The sequence below is a fragment of the Coturnix japonica genome, unplaced genomic scaffold (genome assembly GCF_054131305.1).
Source record: "Coturnix japonica strain WE unplaced genomic scaffold, WE-NBRP24 Scf079, whole genome shotgun sequence".
Lineage (NCBI taxonomy): Eukaryota > Metazoa > Chordata > Aves > Galliformes > Phasianidae > Coturnix > Coturnix japonica.
In genome coordinates this window covers 106,260-121,534 of record NW_028188982.1, presented here as the reverse complement: position 1 = coordinate 121,534, position 15,275 = coordinate 106,260, and the positions used below count along the sequence as shown (strand labels likewise).

General features: G+C 55.5%; 1 protein-coding gene across 9 annotated transcripts; it reads left to right on the top strand.

The window, feature by feature from the left end:
* ZBTB4 (zinc finger and BTB domain containing 4) lies at positions 1-14,049 on the top strand. 9 transcript variants are annotated; one of them, XM_085534219.1, is made up of 4 exons: positions 1-269; positions 371-412; positions 5,117-5,196; positions 6,949-14,049. In XM_085534219.1, the coding sequence occupies exon 4, from the start codon at positions 6,964-6,966 to the stop codon at positions 14,029-14,031; it is 7,068 nt and encodes a 2,355-aa protein (XP_085390345.1). In that variant the 5' UTR covers positions 1-269; positions 371-412; positions 5,117-5,196; positions 6,949-6,963; the 3' UTR covers positions 14,032-14,049. The 9 variants fall into 9 exon arrangements, with proteins under 9 accessions (XP_085390345.1, XP_085390344.1, XP_085390347.1 ...); XM_085534221.1 differs by lacking the exons at positions 1-269; positions 371-412 and adding an exon at positions 433-528 and having other exon boundaries at positions 6,949-8,599; positions 8,663-14,049; XM_085534225.1 differs by lacking the exons at positions 1-269; positions 371-412 and adding an exon at positions 433-528 and having other exon boundaries at positions 6,949-12,106; positions 12,419-14,049.
* Positions 14,050-15,275: the final 1,226 nt, after the last annotated feature.

Genomic DNA, 15,275 nt, shown 5'->3' with positions numbered 1-15,275 from the left:
CCCCATTAAATCTATAGGGCTGCCCCATAGATCCCACTCCCAGACCCCCATTCAATCTATAGGGCTGCCCCATAGATCCCACTCCCAGACCCCTATTCAATCTATAGGGCTGCCCCATAGATCCCACTCCCAGACCCCCATTAAATCTATAGGGCTGCCCCATAGTTCCCCGTTCTGTCCCATTTCGGTGCCTCTGTCCCTTTAAGACCCCCCCCACCCCGTCGCATCCCGCGTGACGTCACCTCCACCGCGAGCCAATGAGCGTCCAGGTTGACCTCACCACACCCCCTCCTCCTGATTGGCCGACACCCCCTTTACGTCGCGTCAAACCGCTCCACCTGATTGGCCAACCTGTGTGACGTCAAAACAGGCGCGTCCTAAAAGCCGCGTTCTGATTGGCTGAAGGTGAAAGGTCTGTTTCCCCTCGCTGGGGGTTGGGGTTGTTATGGGGGGGGGGGGGGGTAAATCCGGTTGTTGCCATGGCAACAGCGGGGTGACAACCGGACTCGACGGCGGCGGCGGATGGAGGTGGGGGGGGGGGGGGGGCCCTATAGATCCCTATGGGGCGGCCCTATATCCCTATATATGGGGTGGGATCCTATATCTATATATAGGGGAGGGTCCCGTCTATCTATAGGGGGGGGTCTTATAGCTCTATATGGGGAGGGGTCCTTATATCCCCCCCCCTTTAATGGAGCGGGGATCCGGCTGTTCCTTCCACCCGCCTCCCCCCCCCCCGGCTCCGTTGCTGCGTCACAGCCCCCCCCGCCCCATAGAGACCCCATAGAAACCCCATAGACCCCATAGAGACCCCATAGAGACCCTAGAGACCCTATAGAGACCCTATAGAGACCCTATAGGCCCCTATAGACCCCATATATAAAGGAGGAACCCCCCCATCCTATATACAGAGCCCTGTAGGCCTCGAGCTGCGTCAGTCGGGCCCACGCCCCCCCCATGGGCCCTATAGGGAAACATTGGCCCCATAGAGACCCATAGAGACCCCATAGAGACCCATTAACCCCATAGAGACCCATAGAGACCCCATAGAGACCCATTAACCCCATAGAGACCCCATAGAGACCCATTAACCCTATAGGGGCCCCATAGAGACCCATAGAGACCCCATAGAGACCCATTAACCCCATAGCGGCCCCATAGAGACCCCATAGAGACCCATTAACCCTATAGGGGCCCCATAGAGACCCATAGAGACCCCATAGAGACCCATTAACCCCATAGAGACCCATTAACCCTATAGGGGCCCCATAGAGACCCATAGAGTCCCATTAACCCCATAGTGGCCCCATAGAGTCCCATAGTGGCCCCATAGAGACCCATTAACCCCATAGTGGCCCCATAGAGTCCCATAGTGGCCCCATAGAGACCCATTAACCCCATAGTGGCCCCATAGAGTCCTATTAACCCCATAGAGACCCCATAGGGTCCTATTAACCCCATAGCGGCCCCATAGAGACCCCATGGCCCCATAGTGCCCCCATAGAGTCCTATTAACCCCACAGAGACCCCATAGAGTCCTGTTAACCCCATAGAGGCCCCATAGAGTCCCGTTAACCCCATAGTGGCCCCATAGAGTCCCGTTAACCCCATAGAGGCCCCATAGAGTCCCATTAACCCCATAGCGGCCCCATAGGGTCCTATTAACCCCATAGTGGCCCCATAGAGTCCCATTAACCCCATAGTGGCCCCATAGAGACCCCTTAACCCCATAGTGGCCCCATAGAGACCCATTAACCCCATAGTGGCCCCATAGAGTCCCATTAACCCCATAGTGGCCCCATAGAGTCCCCATAGAGTCCCATTAACTCCATAGTGGCCCCATAGAGACCCATTAACCCCATAGTGGCCCCATAGAGACCCATTAACCCCATAGTGGCCCCATAGAGACCCATTAACCCCATAGCAGCCCCTTAACCTCATAGTGACCCCATAGAGTCCCTTTAAACCCATACAGACCCCATAGAGTCCTATTAACCCCATAGAGACCCCATAGGGTCCTGTTAACCCCATAGTGGCCCCATAGGGTCCCATTAACCCCATAGTGGCCCCATAGAGTCCTATTAACCCCATAGTGGCCCCATAGAGTCCCATTAACCCCATAGCGGCCCCATAGGGTCCTATTAACCCCATAGTGCCACCATAGAGTCCTATTAACCCCACAGAGACCCCATAGGGTCCCATTAACCCCATAGAGTCCCCATAGAGTCCCATTAAAACCATAGCGGCCCCATAGGGTCCTATTAACCCCATAGTAGCCCCATAGAGACCCATTAACCCTATAGGGGCCCCATAGAGACCCATTAACCCTATAGGGGCCCCATAGGGTCCCATTAACCCCATAGAGACCCCATAGAGTCCCATTAACCCCATAGTGGCCCCATAGAGACCCATTAACCCCATAGAGACCCCATAGAGTCCCATTAACAACACAGAGAAACCATAGAGTCCTATTAACCCCATAGTGGCCCCATAGAGACCCCATAGTATCCTATTAACCCCATAGTGGCCCCATAGGGTCCCATTAACCCCATAGAGTCCCCATAGAGTCCTATTAACCCCATAGTGGCCCCATAGAGTCCTATTAACCCCATAGTGGCCCCATAGAGACCCATTAACCCCATAAAGACCCCATAGAGTCCTGTTAACCCCATAGAGACCCCATAGGGTCCTATTAACCCCATAGAGACCCCATAGAGTCCTATTAACTTCATAGAGACCCCATAGAGTCCTATTAACACCATAGAGACCCCATAGAGTCCCATTAACCCCACAGAGACCCCATAGGGTCCTATTAACCCCATAGAGACCCCATAGGGTCCTATTAACCCCATAAAGACCCCATAGGGTCCTGTTAACCCCATAGCGGCCCCATAGAGTCCCATTAACCCCATAGAGACCCCATAGAGTCCCATTAACCCCATAGAGACCCTATAGGGTCTTGTTAACCCCATAGTGGCCCCATAGAGAACCCATAGAGTCCCATTAACCCCATAGCGGCCCCATAGGGTCCTATTAACCCCATAGTGCCCCCATAGAGTCCTATTAACCCCATAGAGACCCCATAGAGTCCTGTTAACCCCATAGTGGCCCCATAGGGTCCTATTAATCCCATAGCGGCCCCATAGAGAACCCATGGCCCCATAGAATCCCCATAGAGTCCCATTAACCCCATAGAGACCCCATAGAGTCCTATTAACCCCATAGTAGCCCCATAGAGACCCCATGGCCCCATAGTGGCCCCATAGAGTCCTATTAACCCCATAGAGACCCCGTAGGGTCCCATTAACCCCATAGAGACCCCATAGGGTCCCATTAACCCCATAGAGACCTTATAGAGACCCATTAACAACACAGAAACCCCATAGAGTCCCATTAACCCTATAGTGGCCCCACAGAGACCCCATGGCCCCATAGTGGCCCCATAGAGTCCTATTAACCCCATAGAGACCCCATAGAGTCCTATTAACCCCATAGAGACCCCATAGAGTCCTATTAACCCCATAGTGACCCCATAGGGTCCTATAAACCCCATAGTGGCCCCATAGAGTCCCATTAACCCCATAGAGACCCATTAACCCTATAGGGGCCCCATAGAGTCCCATAGTGGCCCCATAGAGACCCATTAACCCCATAGAGACCCCACAGGGTCCCATTAACCCCATAGAAACCCATAGAGTCCCATTAACCCCATAGTGGCCCCATAGAGACTCATTAACCCCATAGAGACCCCATAGGGTCCTATTAACCCCATAGTGGCCCCATAGAGTCCCATTAACCCCATAGAGACCCCATAAAGTCTCATTAACCCCATAGTGGCCCCATAGAGACCCATAGAGTCCCATTAACCCCATAGAGACCCCATAGAGTCCCATTAACAACACAGAGACCCCATAGGGTCCTATTAACCCCATAGACACCCCATAGGGTCCTATTAACCCCATGGCGGCCCCATAGAGTCCCATTAACCCCATAGTGGCCCCATATGGGGTTATTATGGGGTTATTATGGGGTTATTATGGGGTTATTATGGGGTTATATGGGGTTATTATGGGGTTGTTATGGGGTCGTTATGGGGTTATTATGGGGTTATTATGGGGTTATTATGGGGTTATATGGGGTTATTATGGGGTTGTTATGGGGTCATTATGGGGTTATTATGGGGTTATTATGGGGTTGTTATGGGGTTGTTATGGGGTTGTTATGGGGTTATTATGGGGTTGTTATGGGGTTATTATGGGGTTATTATGGGGTTGTTATGGGGTTATTATGGGGTTATTATGGGGTTATTATGGGGTTGTTATGGGGTTGTTATGGGGTGTTGGGTTATTATGGGGTTATTATGGGGTTATTATGGGGTTGTTATGGGGTTGTTATGGGGTTATTATGGGGTCATTATGGGGTTATTATGGGGTTATTATGGGGTTATTATGGGGTTGTTATGGGGTTGTTATGGGGTTGTTATGGGGTTATTATGGGGTTGTTATGGGGTTATTATGGGTTATTATGGGGTTATTATGGGGTTATTATGGGGTTATTATGGGGTTGTTATGGGGTTATTATGGGTTATTATGGGGTTATTATGGGGTCATTATGGGGTCACTATGGGGTTATTATGGGGTTATTATGGGATGTTGGGTTGTTATGGGGTCATTATGGGGTTGTTATGGGGTTATTATGGGGTTGTTATGGGGTTATTATGGGGTTATTATGGGGTTATTATGGGGTCGTTATGGGGTTATTATTGGGTTATTATGGGGTCATTATGGGGTCGTTATGGGGTTATTATTGGGTTATTATGGGGTCATTATGGGGTCGTTATGGGGTTATTATGGGGTTGTTATGGGGTTATTATGGGGTTATTATGGGGTTGTTATGGGGTTATTATGGGGTTGTTATGGGGTTATTATGGGGTTGTTATGGGGTTATTATGGGGTTATTATGGGGTTATTATGGGGTTATTATGGGGTTGTTATGGGGTTATTATGGGGTTGTTATGGGGTTATTATGGGGTCGTTATGGGGTTATTATGGGGTTATTATGGGGTTATTATGGGGTTGTTATGGGGTTATTATGGGTTATTATGGGTCTCTTCCAGGTGTCCGTTCCCGCTGTGACCCCCCCCCGAATCCCCCCCCAACAACCGCCCAGCTCGGTCCATGAGGGCCCCGCTCACAGGTACCAGCGACCCCATAAACACCCCCACCCCCTAATTACCCCATATACCCCCTTATTACCCGACACACCCCCCTATTACCCCACATACACCCCCTTATTACCCTATATACACCCTTATTACCCCACACACCCCCTTATTACCCTATATACACCCTTATTACCCCACACACCCTTTATTACCCCATACACCCCCTTATTACCCCACACACCCTTTATTACCCCATACACCCCCTTATTACCCCATATATCCCAATGGCAATACCCCCTTATTACCCCATACACACCCTTATTACCCCACACACCCCCTTATTACCCCACATACCCCCTTATTACCCCACATACCCCCTTATTACCCCATACACACCCTTATTGCCCCACACACCCCCTTATTACCCTACATACACCCACCCCACCCCCTTATTACCCCACATACCCCCCCTACCCCCTATCTAACCTCCTCCCATTAACCCCCATACAACCTCCCACCCCCTTATTACCCCATACACCCCCTTATTACCCCACATAAACCCACCCCACCCCCTTATTACCCCACATTACCCCTTATTACCCCACATACACCCCCATACACCCCCTTGTTACCCCATACACCCCCTTGTTACCCCATACACCCCCTTGTTACCCCACATACCCCCTCCCAACCCCCTTATTACCCCACATACTCCCCCTCCACCTCCTTATTACCCCCCACACCCCTTTATTACCCCACACACCCCCTTATTACCCCACATACCCCCCCTACCCCCTATCTAACCTCCCCCATTGCCCCCCATACACCCTCTCACCCCCTTATTACCCCCCACATCCCCTTATTACCCCACATACCCCCCCTACCCCCTATCTAACCTCCCCCATTGCCCCCCATACACCCTCCCACCCCCTTATTACCCCATACACCCCTTTATTACCCCAAACACCCCCTTATTACCCCACATACCCCCTCCCAACGCCCTTATTACCCCACATACTCCCACCCCACCCCCTTATTACCCCCCACATCCCCTTATTACCCCACATAGCCCCCTAACCCCTATCTAACCTCCCCCCATTGCCCCCCATACACCCTCCCACCCCCTTATTACCCCACACACCCCCTTATTACCCCACATACACCCCCTCCAACCCTTACTACCCCACATACACCCACCCCACCCCCTTATTACCCCACATACCCCCCCTAACCCCTATCTAACCTCCCCCCATTACCCCCCATACACCCTCCCACCCCCTTATTACCCCATACACCCCCTTATTACCCCACATACACCCACCCCACCCCCCTATTACCCCACATACCCCCTCCACCCCCTTATTACCCCACATACCCCCCTACCCCCTATCTAAATTCCCCCCATTGCCCCCCATACACCCTCCCACCCCCTCATTACCCCACATACACCCACCCCAACCTTTTATTACCCCACACATCCCTCCCCACCCCCTTATTACCCCACATACAGCCCCTCCCCCCCCATGTTACCCCACACACCCCTTTATTACCCCATACACCCCCTTATTACCCCACACACCCCCTTATTACCTCACATACCCCCTCCCAACCCCCTTATTACCCCACATACCCCCTCCCCACCTTCTTATTACCCCACATACCCCCTTATTACCCCACATGCACCCACCCCCTTATTACCCCCCACACTCCCTTATTACCCCACGTACCCCATTTACCCCAACCCCACCTAATCTCCCCCTATTCCCCCCCATTATCCCCCCCAGGTTCGTCGCTCGGGGATGGCAGCGGTGGAGGTATCGGACCCGGCTCACAGCCGGTCCCTGTTGTTGGAGCTGAACCAACAACGGCTCCGGGGTCAGTTCTGCGACGTCACCCTCATCGCCGGCGACACCAAATTCCGGGCCCATCAAAACGTATTGGCCGCCTGTAGCCCCTATTTCAGACAGGCCTTAGGGGAGGCCGCCTGTTGTCGGCAGGTGACGGTGTTGGAGCTGCCCGGGGTACAGGCAACGGTGTTGGCCGACGTCCTCAACTTCATCTACAACGCTCAGCTGGCTGTGCCGTCTGTGGACGTAGCCCATGAGTTGGGGGCTGTAGGACGACGGTTGGGTATCACCACCCTACAAGGGTTGGAGGGTCAGCAGAAGGTTGGTTGGAGTCCTCCAACAGTCGGAGACGTCAACACTGACAACAAAGAAGGACCAGCTGTAGCCCATAAGTTGGGGGCTGTAGGCCGACGGTTGGGTATCACCACCCTACAAGGGCTGGAGGGTCAAGAGAAGGTTGGTTGGAGTCCTCCAACAGTCGGAAACAACATTGACAACAACATCTCCATTGACAACAACGGGACTGTCACCATTGATGGTAACAAAGGACCAGCTGTAGCCCATGAGTTGGGGGCTGTAGGCCGACAGTTGGGCATCGCCACCCTACAAGGGTTGGAGGGTCAAGAGAAGGTTGGTTGGAGTCCTCCAACAGTCGGAGACGTCTCCATTGACAACAACGTCACCATTGACACCAACGTCTCCATTAACAACAAAGAAGGACCAGCTGTAGCCCATAAGTTGGGGGCTGTAGGCCGACAGTTGGGTATCGCCACCCTACAAGGGCTGGAGGGTCAGCAGAAGGTTGGTTGGAGTCCTCCAACAGTCGGAGATGTCACCACTGACAATAACATCTCCATTGACAACAAAGAAGGACCAGCTGTAGCCCATAAGTTGGGGGCTGTAGGCCAACAGTTGGGTATTGTCACCCTACAAGGGTTGGAGGGTCAGCAGAAGGTTGGTTGGAGTCCTCCAACAGTCGGAGACGTCAACATTGACAACAGCGTCACCATTGACACCAACGTCTCCATTGACAACAAAGAAGGACCAGCTGTAGCCCATAAGTTGGGGGCTGTAGGACGACGGTTGGGTATCACCACCCTACAAGGACTGGAGGATCAACAGAAGGTTGGTTGGAGTCCTCCAACAGTCGGAGACGTCAACACTGACCCCAACGTCTCCATTGACACCAATGACGGACCAGCGGCCCCGGTTGACCTGTCGACGTGCGGCTGTCGGCCCGGTGAGGTGACGGGGACGGGGTCAGCGCAGCCACCAACAGCAGAGGCTGCGGTTGTGTCGCCGGGTGTAACGTCACCAGGTGTCACCTCATTGGGTGTAACGTCACCGGGTGTCACCTCATTGGGTGTTACTTCACCAGGTGTAGCCTCATTGGGTGTAGCATCGCCAGGTGTAGCCTCATTGGGTGTTACTTCACCAGGTGTCACCTCATTGGGTGTCACATCGCCGGGTGTAGCCTCATTGGGTGTTACTTCACCAGGTGTCACCTCATTGGGTGTCACATCGCCGGGTGTAGCCTCATTGGGTGTCACATCACTGGGTTCCACCTCATTGGGTGTATCCTCACCGGGTGTAGCCTCATTGGGTGTCACAGCTTCATCGGGTGTGGCCTCATTGGCTGTAGCACCTCCAGGTGTAGCCTCATTGGGTGTCACAGCTTCATTGGGTGTAGCCACGCCAGGTGTAGCCTCATTGGGTGTCACCTCATTGGCTGTAGCCTCACCGGGTGTAGCCTCATTGGGCATCACCTCATTGGGTGTATCCTCCCCAGGTGTCGCCTCATTGGGCATCACCTCATTGGGTGTCACCCCATTGGGTGTCACCTCCCCAGGTGTCGCCTCATTGGCTGTAGCCTCGCCAGGTGTCGCCTCATTGGGCGTCACCCCATTGGGCGTCACCTCATTGGGCGTCACCTCATTGGGTGTCACCCCATTGGGTGTCCCCTCCCCAGGGTTGTCCTCCCCCGGTGTAGCGTCCCCCGTCTCCACCTCCCCGTCCCATTTACGGTGTGGGTTGTGCGGCCGGGTGTTCGGCACCGCCGCAGCCCTGGGGTTACACACCAAACTACACCGCGCCCGGCGTGGTTTGGCCTGTCGTCACTGCGGGAAGAGCTTCATCCACGTCAAGAGGCTCCAGACACACGAGGTGTTGTGTGAGAAGGAGGGGGGGGACGTGGACGGCGCCGCCGGCACAACCGGGATCGATACAACCAGAATGGATACAACCGGAATCGATGATGGACCAACCGGGATGGATGGTACAACTGGGATGGATGGTGGTAGAACTGGAATTGATGATGGCACAACCAGAATTGATACAACCGGAATAGATGTTAGAACCAGAATCGATGGTGGTCCAACCAGAATTGATACAACCGGAATCGATGGTAGAACCGGAATTGATGGTAGAACCAGAATCAATGATGGCACAACCAGAATTGATACAACCGGAATCGATGGTAGAACCAGAATCGATGGTAGAACCGGAATCAATGATGGTACAACCAGAATTGATGATACAACTGGAATCAATGATGGTCCAGCCAGAACTGATGATGGTACAACCAGAATCGATGATGGTCCAACCAGAATCAATGATGATCCAACCGGAATCAATGATGGTCCAGCCAGAATTGATGGTAGAACCGGAATTGATACAACCGGAATCAATACAACCGGGATTGATGGTCCAACCACAACGGTGCCGCCGACACCGCCGCAAGCACCGCCAACCCCCCAACCTCCAAGCAAGAAAGCCTTGCTCTTAAGGCACCGAGCGTTGGAGGTGGCCGAGATGGAGCGCGTTGAACCTACGTCCGTCGGTGCCGAAGGGGACAAGCGTGGCACGGTGTATCTGTGCGCCGTGTGTCAACGCTCCTACGTCACCTTATCCAGCTTAAAGAGACACGCCAACGTGCACTCGTGGCGCCGGCAGTACCCGTGTCGGTACTGCGACAAGGTGTTTGCGTTGGCCGAGTATCGCACCAAACACGAGGTCTGGCATACGGGCGAGCGCCGCTATCAGTGCGTCTTCTGTTGGGACACCTTCGTCACCTATTACAGCCTCAAGGCTCATCAAAAGGCTCTACACGGCATCAACCCCGGCCTCATCGCCTCCGAAAAGACCCCAAATGGGGGATATAGGCCCAAACTCAATGCCCTCAAGCTCTACCGGCTGTTGCCGATGCGGGCGCACAAGCGGCCATATAAGACCTACAGCCAGAGCTTGATGGGTGACGACCTCCAGCAACAACCGGCTGCTTTTGTCACCCCACAACCAGAGCCGGCCTCGGTTATCGCCTATGGGAGACCCTCGGCCTATGGGAGACCCTCAGCTTATGGGAGACCCCCAGCTTCCGTCATTGTCCACAGCGGCGCCGCAACAGCCGCAGCCACAGCCACAACCACCACAACCACCACCGTCATCGCCTACAATGGCACGACCATCCAACCCAACTCTCCACCAATGAAGCCAATGAAGAAGCAAGTGTTGCTCGACTACTACGAGGCCCAACGCGCGGCGGCGGCGACGACGACGACGGTCACCGACCTGGTTCCGGTGACGCCAACACCCGGCGTAACCACAAGCACCGGCCGTACCATGACCTACGTAGCCAAACCGGCTTATGTGGGGAGCGGTGGGGAGAGCCGGGCTGCCCCGTTGTGCCAAATCACCGTCCGCATCGGGGAGGAGGCCATCGTCAAACGACGCATCTCCGAGACCGACCTCCGCCTACAGCCGGACGGCGTCACCGCCACCACAACCGGAGCCGTGTCCTCGTCATCGCCGTCATTGAGACCACGGGACAGCGCCGAGGAGGACAGCGATGGCGAGGACAGGTTGTGGCGGCCATATTACAGCTACAAACCCAAGAGGAAAGCCAACGGCGGTAACAACACCGCCACCAAAGGGAGGAAGGCGACGAGATGGCGGCGGCCGCTGAAGGCGCTGAGATGGGGGGGGGATGGGGAAGAGATGGGGGTGAGGGGGTCGCGGGGGGGGAAGGAATGGAAGTATCGCTGTGGGGTGTGTGGGAAACCCTTCTCGGCATTGAGGAAGCTGAGGAAGCACGAGAGGGGCCACGAGGGGGGACAGGCGGCCATGGGGGGGCTACAGGCGGCCATGGGGGTGGGCGGTGGTGGTGGTGGGGGGGGGGGGACGGGGAGGGTGGGTCGTCGGCCGTCGCTGCGTTTCGCTTGTGAGCTGTGTGCCAAGGTGTGTAAAACCGCCGCCGCGTTGAGCCGGCACAACCGCAGGCACCAGGGGGGGACAACGGGAGGTGGCACCGCGGTGTTACACAGTGATGGTGACACCTACATGGAGGTGGATGGGGACGGGGGTTGTGGGGGGCTGGGGGGATGTGGGGGGGGCACCATAGTGAGGGGGGGGGATGGTGGGATGGGAGGTTGTGGGGACAAGGGGACGGCGGGTGATGGGGGCACCGTCACACCGGGGTATGGGGACGGAACAACAGCGGGTCATGGTGACACCGTCACACCGGGGTATGGGGACAGAACAACAGCGGGTCATGGTGACACCGTCACACCGGGGTATGGGGACAGAACAACAGCGGGTCATGGTGACACCGTCACACCGGGGTATGGGGACAGAACAACAGCGGGTCATGGTGACACCGTCACACCGGGGTATGGGGACAGAACAACAGCGGGTCATGGTGACACCGTCACACCGGGGTATGGGGACAGAACAACAGCGGGTCATGGTGACACCGTCACACCGGGGTATGGGGACAGAACAACAGCGGGTCATGGTGACACCGTCACACCGGGGTATGGGGACAGAACAACAGCGGGTCATGGTGACACCGTCACACCGGGGTATGGGGACAGAACAACAGCGGGTCATGGTGACACCGTCACACCGGGGTATGGGGACAGAACAACAGCGGGTCATGGTGACACCGTCACACCGGGGTATGGGGACAGAACAACAGCGGGTCATGGTGACACCGTCACACCGGGGTATGGGGACAAAGTGCAATTGGGTCGTGGTGACACGGTCACAGCTGGTTGTGGTGACAGACTAACACCGGGTCGTGGTGACAAAGTGATGCCAGGTCATGGTGACAGAGTGGCATTGGGTCACGGTGACAAAATGACACCGGGTCCTGGTGACAAAGTGATACCAGGTCATGGTGACACCATCAGACCTGGTCATGGTGACACCGTCCCATCGGGTCACGGTGACAAAGGGGCATTGGGTCATGGTGATAGAACAGCAACGGGTCCTGGTGACAAAGTGATACCAGGTCATGGTGACAAAGTGATAACAGGTCATGGTGACACCATCACATCGGGTCCTGGTGACAAAGTGATACCAGGTCATGGTGACAGAACAACACCGGGTCCTGGTGACAAAGTGATACCAGGTCATGGTGACACCGTCACACCGGGTCCTGGTGACACTATCACACACAGTCATGGTGACACCGTCACGCTGGGTCATAGTGACACTATCACACCGGGTCACGGTGACAAAGTGATACCAGGTCATGGTGACACCATCACACCGGGTCCTGGTGACAAAATGACAATGGGTCACGGTGACAAAGTGGCATTGGGTGATGGTGACAAAACAACACCGGGTCCTGGTGACAAAGTGATACCAGGTGATGGTGACAGATCAACACCGGGTCACATTGACACCATCAGACCTGATCACGGTGACAGACCAACACCAGGTCACGGTGACACCGTCACACTCGGTCATAGTGACAGACCAACACTGGGTCATGGTGACACCGTCACACTCGGTCACGGTGACAAAGTGATACCAGGTCCCATTGACACCATGATACCTGGTCACGGTGACAAACCAACACCGGGTCATGGTGACACCGTCAGACCTGGTCACATTGACACTGTCACACCCGGTCATGGTGACACCGTCACACCCGGTCACGGTGACAGATCAACACCGGGTCATGTTGACACCATCAGACCTGATCACATTGACACCATCAGACCTGGTCACGGTGACAAAATGACACCAGGTCCTGGTGACAAAGTGCCATTGGGTCCCATTGACACCATCACACCGGGTCCTGGTGACAAAACAACACCCGGTACCGGTGACAAAGCCATGCCGGGTCACGGTGACACCACCACCACCCCCAGTCACGGTGTACAACCAGGACCTGGCAACACCATTAACCCCATTCATGGTGACGGTGTCCAACCAGGACCTGGCACAACCATGAACCCCATTCATGGTGACGGTGTACAACCAGGACCTGGTGACGGTGTACAACCAGGACCTGGTGACGGTGTACAACCAGGACCTGGCAACACCGTCACCCCATGTCACAATGCCCAACCAGGACCTGGCAACACCATGAACCCCATTCATGGTGACGGTGTACAACCAGGACCTGGTGACGGTGTCCAACCGGGACCTGGTGACGGTGTACAACCAGGACCTGGCACCACCATTAACCCCATTCACAATACCCAACCAGGACCTGGCACCACCATTAACCCCATTCATAATACCCAACCAGGACCTGGCACCCCCCCTGCCCCCATTCCCGCTGTCCCCCCCTGCCCCATAGCTGCCCCATTGACGGCTCCGGGTGACACAACAACCACCCCCGTAGCCACCCCAGTGTGGGCCAACACCACGACTCCGCGTGACCCCATAAGTGACACCGTAGCCCCCATAGGACCCCCATACCCCCCCCAGGAGCACCCATTGGCTCTCCTTGCCCGGCCTGGGGGTCCGGATGACCAAGGTGGGGGGCGAGGGGGTCCTAAACCCCCCCCCACCCCATTGAGGTCGACCCCCAACCCAGCCCGTCCTTCAGGCCCCACATATCGGTTACCGTACGCCCCATATCCGTACCCCTTTGTCCTCCCTATGGGGCTCAGGGTGGTCATCCCTGATACGGAAGCGTTTATGGGGGGGGTCCCGAGTCGAAGACCCCCCCCCAATAATTATGGCTTTCCTAGTGGGGAGGGGCAGCAGAAAGGGGGGGGGAAATGAGTGTGTGTGAATTGGGGGGGGGGGGATGAATGTGTGGGGCAGAGATAAAGGGGGGAGGGACCTCCACTGTGAGATATGGGGGGGGTCACATTGAGGGGGGGGTCCCCATAGGGAACAATAGGATCCCTATTGGGGGGGGGTCCCCATAGAAATGGGGGTCCAGCCCCATAGAAGAGCATGGGGGCAGAGATAAGGGGGGACCCTGCCCCATAGGGAACAATAGGATCCATATGGGGGGGGTCCCATTGAGGGGGGGGTCCCCATAGGGAACAATAGGATCCATATGGGGGGGGTCACATTGAAGGGGGGGGTCCCCATAGGAAACAATAGGATCCATATGGGGGGGGCCACATTGAGGGGGGGGTCCCCATAGGGAACAATAGGATCCATATGGGGGGGGCCACATTGAGGGGGGGGTCCCCATAGGGAACAATAGGATCCATATGGGGGGGGTCCCCATAGGGAACAATAGGATCCATATGGGGGGGGTCCCCATAGGGAACAATAGAATCCATATGGGGGGGGTCCCCATAGGGAACAATAGGATCCATATGGGGGGGGTCCCCATAGGGAACAATAGGATCCATATGGGGGGGGTCACATTGAGGGGGGGGTCCCCATAGGGAACAATAGGATCCATATGGGGGGGTCCCATTGAGGGGGGGGGTCCCCATAGGGAACAATAGGATCCATATGGGGGGGTCCCATTGAGAAGGGGGGTCTCCATAGGGAACAATAGGATCCATATGGGGGGGGTCACATTGAGGGGGGGGTCCCCATAGGAAACAATAGGATCCATATGGGGGGGGTCCCCATAGGGAACAATAGGATCCATATGGGGGGGGTCCCCATAGGGAACAATAGGATCCATATGGGGGGGGCATAGAGGATATAGGACACCCCCCCCCCACTAAAGGGGACCCCAATATATTTCTTGGGGGGGGGGGGTTAAAGAGGAGCTGGGGGGGGGCACTGGGACCAGTATGGGATGGGGGGGGGGCACTGGTTATACTGGGACCCCCCATAGACCCCCATTCACTTCAATGGGAAACCCCCCCCCCCAATATTACAGCCCCCCCCCCACCCCAGTCTTCCTATATTAAACCCCCCCCCCTTGTCTTCCTGTAGCCCCCACCCCCAAATATAACCCCCCCCCCCATAACGATGTTGGGGTCCCCTATTGATATTGGGGACCCCCCCCTTTATAAGCCCCCCCACCCCATATCGATATTGGGGACCCCCCC